Source organism: Ceratotherium simum, chromosome 35 (assembly GCF_057802395.1).
Source record: "Ceratotherium simum simum isolate JZ-2026a chromosome 35, ASM5780239v1, whole genome shotgun sequence".
In the NCBI taxonomy this organism is placed as follows: Eukaryota; Metazoa; Chordata; class Mammalia; order Perissodactyla; family Rhinocerotidae; genus Ceratotherium; species Ceratotherium simum.
The window spans coordinates 17673910-17692013 of record NC_141934.1 but is presented as its reverse complement, the minus strand read 5'-3'; the positions used below and the strand labels follow the sequence as shown (position 1 = coordinate 17692013).

The window sequence follows — 18104 nt, the reverse complement described above, 5'->3', positions numbered from 1 at the left end:
GCTGTAGGCAATGTGTTAGGCTTTGGGTGGTGAATGAAGCAGACATGTTTCCTAGTGCCATGGAGCTGACACTCTGATGGAGGAGACGGGCATTAAACAAGTGAATAAATGAAGAAGATCATGGCAGGGAATGAGGAGCACTGTTGAACATAAATTGGGGCAGGGTGATGGCGGGTGGGACATTCTGAAAGGGACGAAACATTCTCATGAGCCCAATGGCCCAGCCCAAGCGAGAGCTCAGAATCCAGCAATGGCTCCCAAAGGCAGATTCTGCCTCCTTTTTTCTTCCTTTAGGCCATTAGAATTTGCCATTTCCTGCAGTGTGTGTATGTGTGTGTGTGCGTATATTTGTGTGTGTCAAGATGGCGGTAGGTGGCTCCAAAGAAAGCAGAAGGTATCTGAACACTGCAGTCTCAGAAACCCACACAAAAATCCCTTACAAAGCCCCTTCATGGATCTTGCCACTGCACATGTCCCACAAGCCTGCATCGTTAGCCCCATTTTACAGAGGAGAAACTGAGACCTAAACACAGTCAGAGCCGAACACAAGGCCACAGAGGTAGAAAGGAGCAAAGCTGGGATCCAAACCCAGGTCTGCTGGTCCACACAGCACCGTTGACCCCATCCTGCACTTGCCATGTGCAACACGGCACCAGGATTCAGGAGGGAATGGCAGAGAACAAGAAGGTCAACCCAACTGGCAGAGCACAGTCAGAAATCCCACCGAGCCTGTGCCTGCCACACTTGGTTTTCTAACTAAAAACTCTTCCTTCACGTGTCCTGAGGTTAACAAGTGAGCCAGATGCCTGTTAACTCCACAGCCCCTTTTGGACAAGAATGTTCTAGATCAATCAGTGCCGGAGACATTGATATGCCTAGGCGTTAGCTTGAATAGTCTTCAGAAAACTCAACATCTGGCAGGGAACCATAGCCAGAGGCTCCATTTCCCATCAACAGAGGCTCGCAGTCAAGAGTGTGACAGGTGACTAGGGCGTTGTGTGAACAGGACAGGTACTTGTCACCCTGGGAGAATTCTGCTAATACTGCCTAAGACAGAGGGAAGATCTGGCTGCCCTTCTGGAAGGTCCTATTTTGTATTCCATTTCAACATCGCATTTTATTTATTATTCAATTATAAAACTGGTCCACGCTCCTTGTTATTATTATAGAATGTAGCTATATAGAATATAGCTACATTATAGAAGCGCATAAAATTCCTCGTCTTAGAAACTACCATGAAGTTCTTGCAGACTTTTTTGTGCATATACAAATATATATATACACACATATAAACATACATATACAAATATATATAATTATTTTACAATAAATAGGATGTTATACCAATTGCTTTGCAAATCACTTAGTTTTCCACTTAAAAGACATTATGGATCATCTTTCCATGTCAGAATATCTACAGAGAGCTGCTCCATTCTTTTTAAGAGCAACTGAGTATTTGGTTATACAGATATATTACAGTGTATTCAACCATTCCCTTCTTGATGCGTGTTTGGGTTGAGTCCAAATTTTTCACTATTGCCATGAAATCCTTACACACAAATCCCTGCACCCTGTGCAAGACTTTCTATATATAAATTCTTAGAAGTGATATTGCTGGTCCAAGGAGTGTACATTTAAAACTTTAACAGACAATGCCAAATTTGCCTTCCCCAAAAGTTCAATTTGATTCATATTCCCAACACCAGGGTACGTGGGGATTTCATCTTTATTTCCACCATTCTGGTTAAGCCTGTATTAATTAGCAGTGATGATGAGAAAGGCCCAAAATGGGAGCCACAGCAATTTTTTATTCTTGTATTTATGTAATAATCATGAAAATAGCTTGCATTTGTTGAGCTCTTCAAGGAGACAGGCACTCTGTTAAGCTTCATATGTATATGATCACGTTTGATCCTTCAATGATTCTACAAAGTAGGTACTATCATTATACCCATTTTACAGATGAGAGAACAGAGGCACACAGAGGTAAGTTATTTGATCAACATCAGGCAGATATTAAGTACAGAGCTGGGATTGGAACCCAAGCAGCCTGGCTTCAGAGCCCACACTCTTAACTGCTGTTCTAAAGTGCTGTCCCCAAAGGATCCCTTAGCCCACTACCCAAAAGAGGGCCAGGACAGTGTCATGACATGCCATGGCATAGGCACAGATCTGCTGGCAGACTATCCCAGGAAATTGGCAAGAAGCCCTCCTTGGGGACTCTGACTTGAAGGAATGAAGGAGCTAAGTGACACACTGATCACTCTGGGTGAGTCAGGTCTCTCATCTAAAGATGCCAGCAGAGTCTTTTAGGGGCAAAAAGAGCTGGGGCGCTTTGTTGAACAGTTCTCTCTTAAGCGGGTTCTTTCCCAGGCCCTGGCCCATAAACAAACGACGAACAATTCCAGGGAAAATAGCCCCGAAGAGAGTGTCTCAGAGGGGTGGAGCAGTTCTAGGAAAGCGCCCAAGCGCACTTCCCCCCAATTTTGGGGGGTCATGGGGTGTCAAAGGGTATTTTTTCCATCACCCCTTCCAGAGAAGTGGAAATGCACGATACCAGCGGTGGTGGTGGGAGCCCTCAGTCTGTGGAAACGCTAGGCAATTTGCCTAATTGACTCGGGGGAACTTACTGAGATGATTCTAGCCGGTGACTCACATGATGGTCCTTGGTGGCTGCCAGGCGAGTGGCCCCCACACCAGGCAGATACGAGGCTGCCTCAGACTTGAACTTAACAAAAATTCCCAATGACACAGACTTCAAAATGCACCCCATCCCTAAGGACACAGCCCAGATCAAAACCTGTGGGCAGATGACATCATCAGCTTTTCCTTAAATGGGTGGTTGGATCTGGATGTCGTTCAGATGTGGGAACGGGCCTCCGCTCACCTCCCAGACATTCACTCAGGGCTGGTTAGGCTTGGAGGTGTGACCCGCGGCCGAGGACCTGGGATTTTGTCCCCCTGCGTGAGTTTGCTAGCTCAGGAGGAAATCAGCCTAGACCAGCACTGTTGAGGGGAACTTGCTGCGTGGTGGAAACGTTCTATACCCGTGCTGTCCAATATGGCAGCCGCTAGCCACATGTAGCTATTGAGCACCTGAAATGTGGCTAGTGTCTAAGGAATTAAAATTTTAACTATATTTCATTTTGATTCATTTAAATTTAGATAGCCACATGTGGCTAGTGGGTACCATATTGAACAATACAGACTGAGACTGTGGTTCCAAATGGCCAAGCCAGACCTCATTCCACCAACCTCCCTCTTGAAGTCAGCTGTGGTGCTGCCAATACGGCTGAGCTGGAAACATCCTTGGGGCCCTGGAACAGGAGGTGGGCTGGGCCCGGGAAGGGGTGGGAAGACTCTTAGGTCTGTCCCACCGGAGAGCAGAGAAAGATCTCTTTCTTAAGTCTCATGACAAAGAAGGCCAAGAAGCCAAAACATCTCCTGAGTGACTTCTCCACATCTCACAGCCCAGCACATAATCTCAGGTCAGCAGCTTAGTGCCCTGGAATTTGTGAGCTGGAAGAACTTTCCAGGCCCTTTCATCCACCTATATCCTTTCAGAGGTGACAAAACTGAAGTCAGAGGTCACAGGGCAGGAACATGATAGAGCTGGATTTGAATCCAGGACTCCAGCTCTCTCATTCAGAGCCCTGTCCTGATGTCTGGAGGAAGACTCAGAACGCAGCCCTGCTCAGGTGCGTGGCCCCCGAGATCCTCGGCACAGGATTCTGCTGCCAATTTCAACCGATCTCGCTCATATGACAACTGCCAGCTCCAGAGCAGACGAGTCCCCCTGGGACTTAGACTGCGGCGGAGATACTGGATTGCTGCTTACTCAAAGACAGTCTCTAAGAGTGCCTTTCCCTCTCTGAGCCTCAGTTTTCTCATCTATAAAATGGAGCTGATAATACTTACCTTGTGGCTGAAGATCAAATAATGTAACATGTGGTGACTGCCCTGCACGTGGTAAGACTCAGTCCACATGCCTCCAACCCATCGCCTTTAAGGTACTCTGCCATGAACCCGACGCCCTCCCTAATCTCTGCCCCTCCAACGCTGTACCCCTCGCGTCTCCCCAGCATGGAGGTACCTGGCAGGTTGAAGTTCTTCTGCTGCCTTGTGCACTGTGGGGAAGGGTGTAAGGGAGAAGGCGGCGTGGCGCTGGGTGGGAGAGGGGGTGCTGGCGAGGAGGGCGTGGAGGACGTCGTGGACGAGGGATTGCTGCTAGAATCTGGCTGGTAAGGGACAGGGATGTGGTCCTGCAGAAAGAAAACAGGGCAGGGTGAGGGGACAGGCAGGAAGCGGAGACACAGCAGCGAGAGTGAGCTGAGCAGGAAGAGACTCCCCCTCTCCAGCATCCTCAGCCGCTCTTGCCCTGTCCTCAGCCACCAGATCCTTCCAAAGTCCCACCCGCTTCCTCATCCCCACTGGGTTGCATCCAGCTGTGGAAGGAACAGTTTCTGCAGTCAAATTCCTGTCCACTGTCTGGACCCCAGAGTGAAAGGTCACCACGTAATGAAAGACACATAGGTGGCAGCCACGCTCCCTGTGCCGCTTTGATTTTGGAAAGTCCCACACCAAGGCGCCCAGAGTGCTCTTCCCATCCTAACACCTCTCCTCCTGAGTGTTTATTAAAGAATCAACAGCCCGACAGCTCAAGAGAGAGCGTGAGAGCGAGCCTCCAGCATCTTCCCTCGCATCTCAGTTGGAACCAGCACTGCCTCTCTTCGCCCCGGAACATGCTCTAGAGCAAAGACAAAGACAGAATCCACATGTGCACCTTCAGAACGGCCCTGGTGGGGACGAGGTCAGGAGCGGTGTAGTGGGTTGAACAGTATCCCCCAAAAGACATGTCCAACGAAACGTTAGAAGGTGACCTTATTTGAAGAAAGGTCTTTGCGGAGGTAATGAAGGTAAGGATCTGGAGAGGAGATCATCCTGGATCAGGGGGGCCCTAAATCCAACGTCAAGTGTCCTTATAAGAAGCAGAGAAGGAGAGACACACACAGAGGGGAAGGGTGTGTGAAGATGGAGGAAGAGAATGGACTGATGCTTCCAGAAGCCAAGGATTGCTTGAGCCTCCGGAGGCAAGGAGAGAGGCATGGAGTGGATTCTCCCTCAGAGCCTCCGGAAGGAACCGACCCCACTAACACCTTGATTTCAGGCTCCTGGCCTCCAGAACTGTGAGAGAAGAAACATCCGTTGTTTTAGCTACTCAGTTTGTGGCGGTTTGTTATGGCAGCCCCAGGAAACTAATACAAGCAGAACCCCGAGTCAGGCCAACCCAGATTCAAATCCCACAGCCACCTCTTCCCCACGCATCCTGGACAACATGCTTCACCTCTCCATTCCTCAGTTTTGCCCACCATAAAATGGGAATAATACTAGCAAACCTCGACATCAGATAAGAGGGATTCCTGTCTCTCAAAGCCAGCATTGCTGAGTTCTCAGGGACACCTTGATCTGTTCACTCACAGGACAGTGGTCACTTGGTCCCTGACTCACTCAGTGGTCCATCACTTGGATTGGTTCCAGGTGCCCGAGGATGGCCTTGTGTGGTCTGGTTATTTGTCAACAGGTGTGTTTACCTGCCAAATTCCAGAGTCGGCATAGCAAACACCAACCAGCATAGGAGAGCAAGCGGGGAGGAGAAATGGACATTCTCCCTCTGGATGCCCAATGGGTGCTCGGCCCATGCTGTGCATGTCACCTTCCCAGAGCCCACTCCACTCTCACTCAGTCACACTGGCTCCACATCAGTGCCTTCACCTCTGTGAATTTCAGTCTCTCCTTACCCTTCCCATGGGCTAAGAATACCCACCTCCTGGGTCTGTTATGAAGTTTAAATAAGGCTATATATGTACCTAGCCCCCTAGCACTGGGCAAAGGCACTTTGTCATCAATAAATGGTAGCTATTATGTTGATGACAGTATTTATTTTGCAATTAAACTTTTTATTTGAGATAACTGCAGATTCATGTGCAGTAGTAAGAAATAATAGAGATCCCGTGCATCCTTCTCCAGTTTTCTCCAATGATAACATCTTGCAAAACTATAGTACAATATTTAATTGATATAGTCAAGATACAAAACAGATCTATCACCACAAGGATCCCACATGTTGCCCTGTTATAACCATACCCACTTTCCTTTCTCTCTTCATCACCGCTCCCTCCCAGCTTTAACCCCTGGAACCACTAATCTGTTCTCCATTGCTATAATTTTGTCATTTCAAGAATGTTATATAAATGGAATAACATAGTATATAACCTTTTCAGATTGGTTTGTTTTTCACTTAGAATAATTCTCTGGAGATTTATCCAAACTGTTGCATGCATCAATAGTTTGTTCTTTTTTATTGCTGCATAGTATTCCATGATACGGATGTACCACAGTTTGTTTAACCATTCATCCACTGAAGGACAGCTAGGTGGTTTCCTCTCTGTGGTCACTGTGGATAAACCTGCTATAAACATTCAAGTAGAGGTTTTATGTGGACATATGATTTTATTTCTCTAGGGTGAATGCCCAGGAGTCCCATTTCTGGATAATATAGTAATTGCATGTTTATCTTTTAAAGAAAATGCCCAAACTGTTCTCTAGAGTGGCTGTACCATTTTACACCAGCAACATATGAGTGATGGATTTTCTCTGCATCCTTGTCAGTGTTTGGTGTTGTCACTATTTTTTATTTTAGCCATTCTGTAGTGATTCTCACTGGAGTTTTAATTTGCATTTTCCTATCGGCTAACGGTATTGAACATCTTTTCATGTGCTTCCTGCTATCTGTATATCCTCTTCAGTCTTGATTACTGTAAATATATAATAAGTCTTGAAATCAGGTAGACTGCTCCTACTGTATTCTTTTTCAAAATTGTTTTTAGCTATTTTAGTTCCTTTGCCTTTCCATATAACTTTTAGAATAATCTTGTCTTTATCTACAAAGAAAACTCTTGCTGGGATTTTGATAGGAATTGCGCTAAACCTGTATACCAATTTTAAGGAGAATTGACATCTTAACTACGAGTCTTCCAATCCATGAATATGGTATGTGTCTTGGTTTCCTAATCAGAAAAATAGAAACAGGAGTTTATGTCTTTTGCCCAATCTAGGACGTTTTTGACCATTATTTCCTTGAGAACTTTTTCAGCCCTGCCCTCTTTCTCCCCTCCTTCCAGGACTCTGATGACACCAATACTACATCTTTTATTATAGTCTCAAGGGTCCCTGAGGCTCTACTCATTTTTTTCAGTCCATTTTCTTTCTGTTACCCAGACTATGTAATTTCTACTGTTCTGTCTTCAAGTTCACATATTCTTTCCCCACTCCTCTATTCCATCATTGAGTCCACTCATTGAGTTTTTAATTTTGATTACTATATTTTCTAATGGTATATTCTAAAATCGCAGTGTGGTTCTTCTTTATATCTTCTGTTTATTTGCTGAGACTTTCTATTTTTTTGCAAGGATTTCCTATTTATTCATTTGTTTCAAGAATGTTTATAATTGCTTTATGAAGTATTTTTATGATGACTGCTTTAAAACTCTGTCAGATAATTCTAAAATCTCACTTGTCTCATTGTTGGCATCTATTGATTGTCTTTTTTCATTCAGTTTGAGATCTTCCTGGCTCTTGGTATGAGGAGCGATTTTTAGTTGGAACCTGACACTTGGGTATTATGCTGTGAGACTCTGGATCTTATTCAGACCTTCTGCTTTAGCTGGCCTCCAGTGACACTGCTCTAGCAGGGAAAGGGGAGGTCCCATCTTGTTATCGCCAGGTCGGGGTAGAAGCCTAGGTTCCCCACTCTGCCTCTCCTGGCAATTGAAGGCAGCAGGGGTTCCTAATTATTGCTAGGTGGGGGTGGGAATTCCAGCTCCCCCCATAGGTCTCCACTGATACCACTCTTTTTGGGAAAACTGAAGTGTCTGATTACTACTCTCCATGCAGCCTCCACTGCCACCAAGGAGTTGGGGAGGTGGCCTCGTTAATGATGGGTGGTGGTAAAAGTCTTGACTCTTCGCTAGGCCAGAACTGACTCCACCTCCTCAGGTAGGGGTGCTGCATCATTGCCCAGTGAAGGGGGCTCATTACCACCAGTGGGGATGAAAGTCCCTTCTCCCTACTCAGCCTTTCTGACACCACACTGGCAGGGGGACTGGGGTGCCAGGTTATAGTTTGGTGACAGTGGAAGTCTAGACTCTCTACTTGGGGGGGTAGGGGTAGGGCAACAGATTTTTCTGTGGTGTTTGGCTGGGGTAGAGTGGTTATTGGGTAAAAGTTTTCTTGCTAAGCTATCCCTTTCCTGGTCTTTGACAGAGAGAACAGGCTTTTGTTGGGGTTCCTTTTGTCTTCACCCATTGGCACTTCCATGCAGCCAGATTCATCAACTTCATATCTGGGATATATGAGGCCAAAGGAAATCTCAAGAAACTCACCACCATTCCTTGGGTCTTGAGATCCCTAGCTAGTCTGCCTTCTTCTCACCATCTTTCAGTCTTCTTATGTTTGTTTCATATATAATGTCCAGGGTTTTTAGCTGTACTTAGGCAGGAGGAATAGGGAAAAGTACATCTACTCCACCTTCCTGGAATTAGAAGCCTTTTAATTTGTTAGTTCATTTCATCCTGACAGCAAACCTGCAAGATGGGTGTTATCTCCAGAGGGAGAAACTAGGACTCTGAGAAATGGAGAGACTTGGTTATAATTGTGTAGAGAGAGAAATGTACACCCATTCCTTGGACAACTGGCATTCTCAGGCTACACAATTTTACCTGGAATAATGGGTCCCACCAATATGATCTCTGACCCAGTGGAGGAGAAATAAAGTTAAGCCCTAGTGAAAGGCAGGGGAGACCTGAGCACTTGGACATAGTCCTACTATTCCAGGCAAAGTCATAATCCAGTTAATTCCAGCCACTTGCCAGGCAAGACCACCTTGGAGGTAATTCTGATCTGATTTTAGCAGAAATGCATCCAGAGGCCAGTCTTCTCAGTTTATCTTAAATTATCTAATGGTAATTACATTTCCACAGCAACAGATATGTTAGTGTAAGGAGTACATGTCAGTGACATGTGGGGCTGAGATTTATGTGGCTGGGTTGTGACATGGAGAGAAGCTCTCACTCACCCCAATGGGCACATGAGGCTTTTAAAGGAAGTTAGGGACTGATTATGTCATTTGAGGGATAAGGGAAATGAACATCAGGCATCTATCCACCCTACCAAGACTCTCCTCTTTGAACTTCTACTCACAGACTGGCAAATTTCAAAACGTTTCCATAGATGCTCTGTAAAAAGATGGTCATTATCGCAGTTGAAAAACTATAAAGGCTTGTGCTAAAACTGGTGTCCCATGGGAAGGAACTGGCATATAGACCAAGCTCAAATGACGGTGCATGTTGAAATGAAAACATTGGTCCATGATGCACACATCCAGGCTGGAGCTGGGCTTACATCACCTACCCCTCTCTCACCCCACCCCTACGCCTACAATGTCCACCTCAGTCACCAAATGGCCCACAGTTCCCAATACAAACCAGGCCATTTCACATCTTCAAGGCTTGGGACATGCTGTTATTGCTACTTGGAATATCTGTCCAGTCCTGTCCTAGCCTGCCTAGAAGATGCCTGTTTTTCTTCAAAATGCAGCTCAGATCTCTCCCCGCCTGAGAAGTTCCTCTGACCTCCCACTCCACCAGGTGAAGCACATCGTTCACTCCTGGGGTAGACCTGCACACTGCCTTAGTTTCAGTTGTTGCTTCTACATGGTCACTTCGCAGCTCACTTGTCTGTCTCGTCCTGTTGGCTAGGAGCTCCCTATTCTCAGTACGTAGCAATATGCCCAGTGTGGTCCCTCAATAAATGTGTGCTAGATTAAGGAAAAAAGAAAGAAAGAAATGAAGGAAGGGAGGGTTGGAGGGATGTAGAGAAGGAGAGAGGGAGGGAGGAAGAAGGTCTCTCTCCTCCTACTAGATTGAGTCTTATTCATCTTGGAATCTGCAGAACTTAGCACAGACACAAAAACATAAGAGGTAGCTAATAAATGTTCCATGAATAATGAATGATTGGAAAGGAAGGAGGGATGGAAGGAGAGATGAAGGGTAGGAGGGAAGGAGGAATTTTCTTTATGGAAGAAGGGATTATCTCTACCTTCCTGAGGGTGGGAATTATGTCTTTCTCATCTCTGTAGGTCAGGGCTAATGTGAATAAACAAATCATCGAAAGAGAGAGCTGTATGTGGTGTCCACTTTCCCTGGTAGAGTTGCTACAATATGAGGGGAGAATCCTTCTTCAAATCAGACCCAGATCTGTGACCCAATGGGACCTGGAGGTTGTGATCCATCAGAGGGAAACTCCAACTCTACCAGATCGTGCAGGGAAGGGCTAATGACATAATTCCTCTTTCTGAGCAAGGAAACATCCTTCAGAGACCATCTAGTCCATTCGTTCATTCTATAGATGGGGACACTGAGACTCAGAGAGGGAGAGTGACTTGTCGGAGTCATACAGAGAGTTAGTGGCTCAGGTCCCAACTTCCAGCCCAGAAGCAGAAACACAAGGTCGTATCAAGTAGTAAGAAATTCACATCTGACTCTGGGAATCAAACAGAAGCATGTTCATCCCTCAGGTTCCCCCTTCACCCAGTCGTGCACTGATTTGGACATGGTGGTGACAGTAACTGCCTCTCCCATGGGCTTTTCCTAAGGAAAGTGTCCCTACCCTCCAACCCAATAGACTTTAGTGAACGGACAGTCCTAAACAGCCATACTTGTCTTGTGACCTCCATAGCCCACTCCCAACATGGGACCATAGGTCGGGGAATAATGGCAGCTGGTCAGTGACCTATGATATGGAACAAAAAGATGAGCTAAGCCAAGAGAAAGAATAGCGAAAAGCATTAGAAGGAAAGGCAGAGAGAAGATGAAGTTCAAAGAGAACAGAGGAGCCACAACGGCCCAGAAAACAAATACGCTGAGGTTATGAGGAGTAGGAACTTTATGCTGGCAGAAGCGATGATGGAGAGAAAAGATGAGAGTAGGGGCTGAGGAAATCAGTCAACAGTAACAGACAGAGCAGACTCACAAGGAGTAGCTGAGTCACAGTCATGACGGTGGACCAGGAGCAGGATCCATGGTCTCCCAGTGGTTCAAGGAGCTGGCCTGAGAGTAAGACTATCCTCCACGTCTAGTTTCATGAGGCCCAGCTCCCGAACTGTGATTTCCCTTTCTCTTACTGCCCCATGGCCATCCTTTCAATAGAAAACTCCTTTTGCTGAGCCAGCCTAATGAGTCTCTGTTCCTTGCAACCAACTGAGAAGAGCAAGCCAGCACACAGCCACTTCAAATAGCTTCACCGCAGCAGGCAGATCTTCGGCCTCAGATGCCACTGCCAGTGGGGCTTTTGATGCCTTGATGTGGAAGCACAGGGGTTGTAGACTGGTCCCCTAAGGAGCTGGCAGATGCTGCTGCTGCTGCTTCATCCTCCTCCATCTCCCTCTCCCACTCCATCTCCTCCATCTCCCTCACCTCCCCATCCTCCTCCACCTCCTCCTCCTCCTCCATATCCTCCATCTCCCGGCATCCATCTCCCCTTCTCCTCCATCCCCTCACCTCCCCATCCCCTCCACCTCCTCCTCCATATCCTCCATCTCCCCTCATCCATCTCCCCTTCTCCTCCATCTCCCTCACCTCCCCATCCCCTCCACCTCCTCCTCCATATCCTCCATCTCCCCTCATCCATCTCCCCTTCTCCTCCATCTCCCTCACCTCCCCATCCCCCTCCACCTCCTCCTCCTCCTCCATATCCTCCATCTCCCCCATCCATCTCCCCTTCTCCTCCATCTCTTCCATCTCTCCATCCTCCCCCACCTCCTCCTCCTCCTCTATATCCTCCATCTCCCCATCCATCTCCCCTTCTCCTCCGTCTCTTCCATCTCTCCATCCTCCTCCACCTCCTCCTCCTCCTCCACTTCCTCCTCCTCCATCTCCTCTTCCTTCTTCTTTCTTCCCATTCCCCCTTCTTCCTCTTCTTTCTTCCTCCTACTCATCCTCTGCCCCCTTCCTCCTCCTCATTCTCCGTCTTCTTTATCAAGCTATTTTACGCCCTGCATACCAGTGTTGGACTAAATCCTTTACATGTATCACTGTGTCTAATCCTCTCCACAATCCCCATAACACCTACTATTATACTGACCATTTTACAGAGGGGAAACTAAGGCAGAGAGATCTTGTCTGGTCACATAGCGAATGAAGGAACTGAGTTTCAAGCCCAGGCCATGTGACTCCAAAATGCACAATCTAACCACTATGCTGGGTGGAAAAGCTGGGCTTTTGTGAAGCTGGATTGACTGAGCTAGACAGGAGAGGAGACAGAGAGCAATGAAAAGGAAATCTTCAGACCAAATTGGCTCCGAAATCTATTGCACTAACCACATCATTGCCTGACAAAAAGAATCTGCGTGAAGCCAGTGAGAAGAGAAAGGGGAAAAAATAACCCAGCCCTGTGTTAGATCCTGTCCACCTTCATGTCAAAGCCACTTTCTAAATAGAGGTTAATTTATTTCTCTTATCAAATTCTCCTGCTGGCAGACAAGCAGAACAATGTCAAAGTCACTGATGGATCTGACCCATGTTCCTGTCCCATCTGACACCAAGAGGCTCATTGTACTTGTAAAGACAGAGAGAAAGTTCTCGAGATGGCTCTGAGCAGCTCGCCCCTCAGGACGTCACAAAGGAAAGGATGGGTTATAGGCATGCACAGTTACTTCCCAGGAGCCTCACCCATCAAGCCCCCTAAACACCTCCCAGAGGTAGGGATCCCCTCTCCTGAAGACCTATATCTTTTGCAAATAACGAAGGAAAAGTGGACACAACCTGATATTTTGATTGGAAACCCAAGACTTCAGCTGATAATAGTAGCTAGAGTTTTCTGGACATTTACCATGTGCTAGGAACTACACTAAGTGCTCTGATGTTGATTATTTCATTTCAGGACCACCGCCCTCTGAGGTTGGTGCACTTATTACCCACCATGGATATTTCAAAACATGGCGACAAACTCCTTGAACTATTCTCGTCGACAGGTGGGATCTACACCTCCTCTCCTTGAATCTGAGTGGGCTTGTGACTGCTTCCATCAGTAGAGTACAGGAGAATTGATGCTGCCAATGCTTGGCTAGTGACAAGCCAAGACAATGCATGGGCTTTTTATAACGTAATGTCATAAAACATCCAGCTTCTACCTTGTTTGCTAAGATAGTTTCTCTTCAAGCCCTGAGCTGCCATGTAAGAAGCCCAACTACCTTGAAGCAGCCATACTGTGAGGAAGCCCAAGCCACAAGGCAAGTCCACATGTCAATGCTCTGGTTGAGTCTACGCTGAGCCTGGCCTTTGACTCATCACACCCAGGCACCAGACATGTGAGTGAAGGAGCCTCTAGATCAGGGGTTGGCAAACTTTTTCTTGAAATGGCTAGACAGTAAATATTTAGGCTTTGTGAGCCAAGTGGTCTTGCTATAACTTCTCAACTATGCGCCTGTAGTGAGAAAGCAGCCATAGACAATATGCATGTGGCTTGTTCCAACATAATTTTAGTCACAAAAACAGGTGGTGGACTGAATTTGGCCTTAAGCCTTAGCTTGCCAATCCCTGTTCTAGATCATTCCAGCCCCCAGCTGTGTGAGTTTTCCCAGTTGAGTCCCTGGATATTATGGAGCAGAGACAAACCATCCCCACTGTACCCCTTCCTAATTCCTGACCCACAGACTCCAGGAGCATAAAGGGTGGTGTTGTGCCCCACTAAGTTTGAGGTGGCTTTTCTGTGCAGCAGTAGCTAACTGGAACACACCCACTTTACACACAGGAAAACCGAGGCTCAGAGAGATAAAGTTACTCGCCCAGAGTCTCACAGCTAGTAAGTGCAGGAAGCCAAGGATGGCTTCCAGGTTTGCCTGAATTGAGAGGCCAAGCTCTTTTTTTTTTTTTTTTGTGAGGAAGATCAGCCCTGAGCTAACATCCGTGCTAATCCTCCTCTTTTTGCTGAGGAAGACCGGCTCTGAGCTAACATCTATTGCCAATCCTCCTCCTTTTTTCCCCAAAGCCCCAGTAGATAGTTGTATGTCATAGTTGCACATCCTTCTAGTTGCTGTATGTGGGACGTGGCCTCAGCATGGCCGGAGAAGCGGTGCCTCGGTGCGCACCCGGGATCCGAACCTGGGCCGCCAGTAGCAGAGCGCGCGCACTTAACCGCTAAGCCACGGGGCCGGCCCCAGAGGCCAAGCTCTTAACTGCTAAGATGTTGCCACAAGGAGCCAGATGGTGAATGACTGAGATCTGGTAGTAAAAATGGTGGCTGAAGCATGAGAGAGAAAGAACATACGGGCTTTGGTGAGGAGGCATGGAAAGAGAGGTCAGAGATGGAGGGAGGGACCAAATCATGCAGGCTGCAGTAAGGAATTTGATTTGTTTTCTGAACACAATAGGAAGCCACTGGATGGTTTTTAAGCAGAGGGTGACGTGATTCAAATTATATTCATTAAGAATTGCTCTGGCTGCTGTGCGGAGAATGAATTGGGGAGCGGGCAGTGCCCTCCAGCCTTATGCAGAAAGGTGAGACTGCGCCTTACCATTGCGGGGGTCACACAGCCATCATCATGCTCATCTGGGACCTGAACACAGGTTGGTGACTTCCCACCCGCTTGGATTGATCTGCGCCTTATCCACCTTCAACACAACGCATCAAGCATCTTGGGGCTTGAGAAATCACCTATTGGCCTATACAAACTTTGCCTCCTACCATGAGGCTGGAATAGCTTTGGTGCAGTTCCACCAATAGACCACACAAAGGATGTGGAAATCCTGCTGGAAATTTCCAGGCCACGTTGGAAAAAAAGATGCACAGACAGGCCACTGCTGACCACTGTCTGAGGACCAGCTGAAGTCAACCCAATGGCTGTGGCTCAGAGCTCAGGGCTCCCATACGCAGCCATCCACCTGGTCTCCAGCAGGAGCTCAGAAATAGATTCACTTCCTTTGGTAGTTTGATTCAACAGAGGTGGCCGAAAGCCTAGAACCATTTGCAAAGCTTATCCTGGTAAATGGTGAAACACATCACCGAGTAAAGAGGGTGGGATCTGGACCACTAAGGAACGCCGCCTGAGGCTCTCCTACCGTCCCTACTGCGCCCTCCTCGACACACATTCTCATTTCCACGTGCCCTCTCTCTAAATTAGACAGATTTCTGGCACACTCACTCTCCACTGATGGCTGGATGCCCCCAAGCTTTACTAGACAAACCACATAGAAACAGAAGAGCACAGATGGGCTGGGAGGGGCGGGCATCGCTCCCAGATCAAGCCGCCACGTCCCGCTCAAGCCCCGTCCTCCCTCCCGTGCCCGCCCTGCCCCAGCAGCAGCCTCCGCGTGCCCTGACCCAGCAGGACCCCAGCCTCACCTTGTTGATCTTGTTGGTTTTGGGGAGCGTCTGACTGATGTGCAGGTCTGAATACCGGGGTGGCTTTCGTAGAGGGTTGTTGATGTCACACGGGACGGACTCTGTCCGGACTAACCGTGCTGGATCCGTAGGGGCAAAAACAGCGATTTGGGAGTTTAAGTATCACTTTGTTCGTTATGCCAGGAGAGCTCAGACCCCGCCTGGCAGGCCCACCCCTGGGGGACTGGAAGAGAATTCACTAAAAATGATAGTTGTTATGTCATGGCAGTGGGATCGGGTATTCTCCCTGGCTTCTAAAATTTTTGAGTTGTCAATACATGACTTTTGACAATTAAAAATTATAACAATAAAACTGAAGCTATCAGGTTTCCTTTTCCAATATCATAATTGTTTCCCATCGGTGTTCATTTCAGAACTGAACCTCCTTTGAAATACAAGAGGTTCCTGATTTCGCAGGGTCTGTAATCAGTGGACAAGCCACCCGTCCCTGCCCCCATCTAACCTTTCTGTTGGGATCATCTTTCGTTATATGTGGGATTTCTCAGGCCTGAGTAGCCTGTCACACGTCAAAACACATTTGTCCTAAACCAGGCCACCCCAGATCCCTGAAAGAAAAGACTTAGCTCTTACAGCCTCCCCCTCAGAGACATCTTAACAGCCACACAAAAAGGTGGGCACACAGTTGATGCTAAATAAATGTTTCCAGATCCACCACACCCAAGCCCCTCTCCCTGTTACCCTCTGTTATTTCTACTACTTAAAGGGATCACAGGGAGGGACAAAAGCGAGAAGCTCAGATTCCAATTTGATGCCTGGTGGTGTTACTCGTTAGCTGTTTTTTATTGCGGGGGTGGGAAGGGGGTGTTGGTGGAAAAGTTAAAGCTTTGGACTGACCCAGGGATTTAATTTCTCTGCTTAGCCTGAGCTGCCATCACCATGGAAACCAACTATATTTTCAACTTCCTACCAACAGGAGGAGGGGGGAAAGCAAGAAGCTGGTGGACTTCTGGAAAGTTCCATTTGCTTCGCATGTACAGGCACCTGCTGCCTTTGAGCAAAGAGGGCACGGCTGTGATGGTGGGTGGGACGAGCCCTTCTTGAGATGTCAGCCTCTGAGAGCGGGTCGCCTTCCAGCAGACCAATTCTGGTCTCCACGCGGGAGCTGGATTCCAGGGGAACTCACTATGGAGAGGAATTCGGTGGGAGGCGATTTCTCCAACGAAGCTGACCCAAGACAGGGCTCAAGAGCAGTGAGAATTCGGGTTTAAAATAGCCTCACTGAGTATATACAGTTGTTTAAGGAATAGATGGTTCTTAATTAAGGATGTGGGGTGAGAAGAGAGCTGAAGACTTTTCCCTCACTTACACTTGCCTCTCCTCATGGAGTTAAGTAATGCAAAGATCATCGAAAACCAATGGCCCGTTGGCTTTGGAACACATCCCAGCCCTTTTGGCAGTGATTTGCATCCTTCTTTAAGCTTCCTTTGGGTTCATTTTAAAACAGGGCAGGTTCCCCTGAGCCTACACTGACCAAGGCCAGGAGAGCTGGGAGGGGCGGAGTGGGAAGACGAGGAGGAACTCAGTCTCAGATTAGCAAGTTGCGTACCGCAAAGATGGCTCTAAGCCTCTAGCGGACCTATAGACGGGGGCTGGCAGGGAGGTGGCCAGCAACAATTTTAATAAGTTGCTAAACTGTTAAAATAAATATACGCCACATAAAACTATTTGGGCTTTTCTTTGAAACATGAAACATGCTGCAGCGAGATCCACATCGCTGCTGGAGTGGCTCTCTCTAGACGGTGCCTGGGCTTTCCCTCCACTTTGCACGGCCCCTTCTGGCCAGCTTCTCTCGAGGGTACTTGCTTGGCCCCGGTAGGCATTTAGTTTGCAACTTCTACTCTAGAGCAGTGCTTGTCAACTTTAAAGTGCAGAGGAATGGCCTATATATGCTATTAAAAATGCAGATTCTGCTCCAGTAGTTCTGGAGTGGGGCCAGAAATTGTGCATGTCTAACAGGCTCCCAGCTGATTCCAATGGTGCTGGTCCATGGACCACACTTCGACAGCAAGAGTCTGGACCAGCAATGCCCAGTAGAACTTTCTGTGACAATGAAAGTGCTCTATATCTGCACCATCCAATATGGTGGCCACATGTGTCTACTGAGCCCTTGAAATGTGGCTGGTGTGACAGAGTAATTAAATTTTTGTTCTTATTTCATTTTAATTAATCTAAATTTAAACAGTCAGACGTGGCTGGTAGTGTTGAACAGCACGGGCCTAGAGAGTCCCCCAGTAATTGAATTGCAATGTGGATAATGGAGTCTGAGAATAACTACCCCATAGGAAAAGAATCAGGGGAACTATTTTGAAAGCTGGACTAAGGTTTCCCAAGGAAGTGCCTCTATTGAGTCCTTGGCAGGCAGGGAAAAGCCTTTCCTTCTAGTCTTGCCTTCCTGCTAAATGGATCTTGCTTTTGCATGGTGGAAGACTGGTAGTGGCTCTCCCAAGGGTAGCTACTACCTCCCTGCCTGGACAGCTTGGCCCAGACACTCCCAGGGCCCCAGAGGATAGAACACAGATGGCCCAAACCAACAGGCCCAAGCCAGACCCCTCCCCATGCCCACTTCTGCAGGGCCAATTGACTGAGCG

General features: G+C 47.5%; 1 protein-coding gene across 1 annotated transcript in view; it reads right to left on the bottom strand.

Annotated features, from left to right (window-relative positions):
- Positions 1-18104, bottom strand: part of KSR2 (kinase suppressor of ras 2) — a 402219-nt gene that overhangs the window by 65985 nt on the left and 318130 nt on the right. Inside the window, exons 9-11 of the mRNA XM_087424142.1 lie at positions 16588-16600; positions 15457-15595; positions 4094-4262 (exon numbers count right to left, since the gene is read on the bottom strand). Of these exons, the coding sequence (XP_087280268.1) occupies positions 4094-4262; positions 15457-15595; positions 16588-16600 (321 nt within the window). The remainder of the gene's footprint in view (positions 1-4093; positions 4263-15456; positions 15596-16587; positions 16601-18104) is intronic.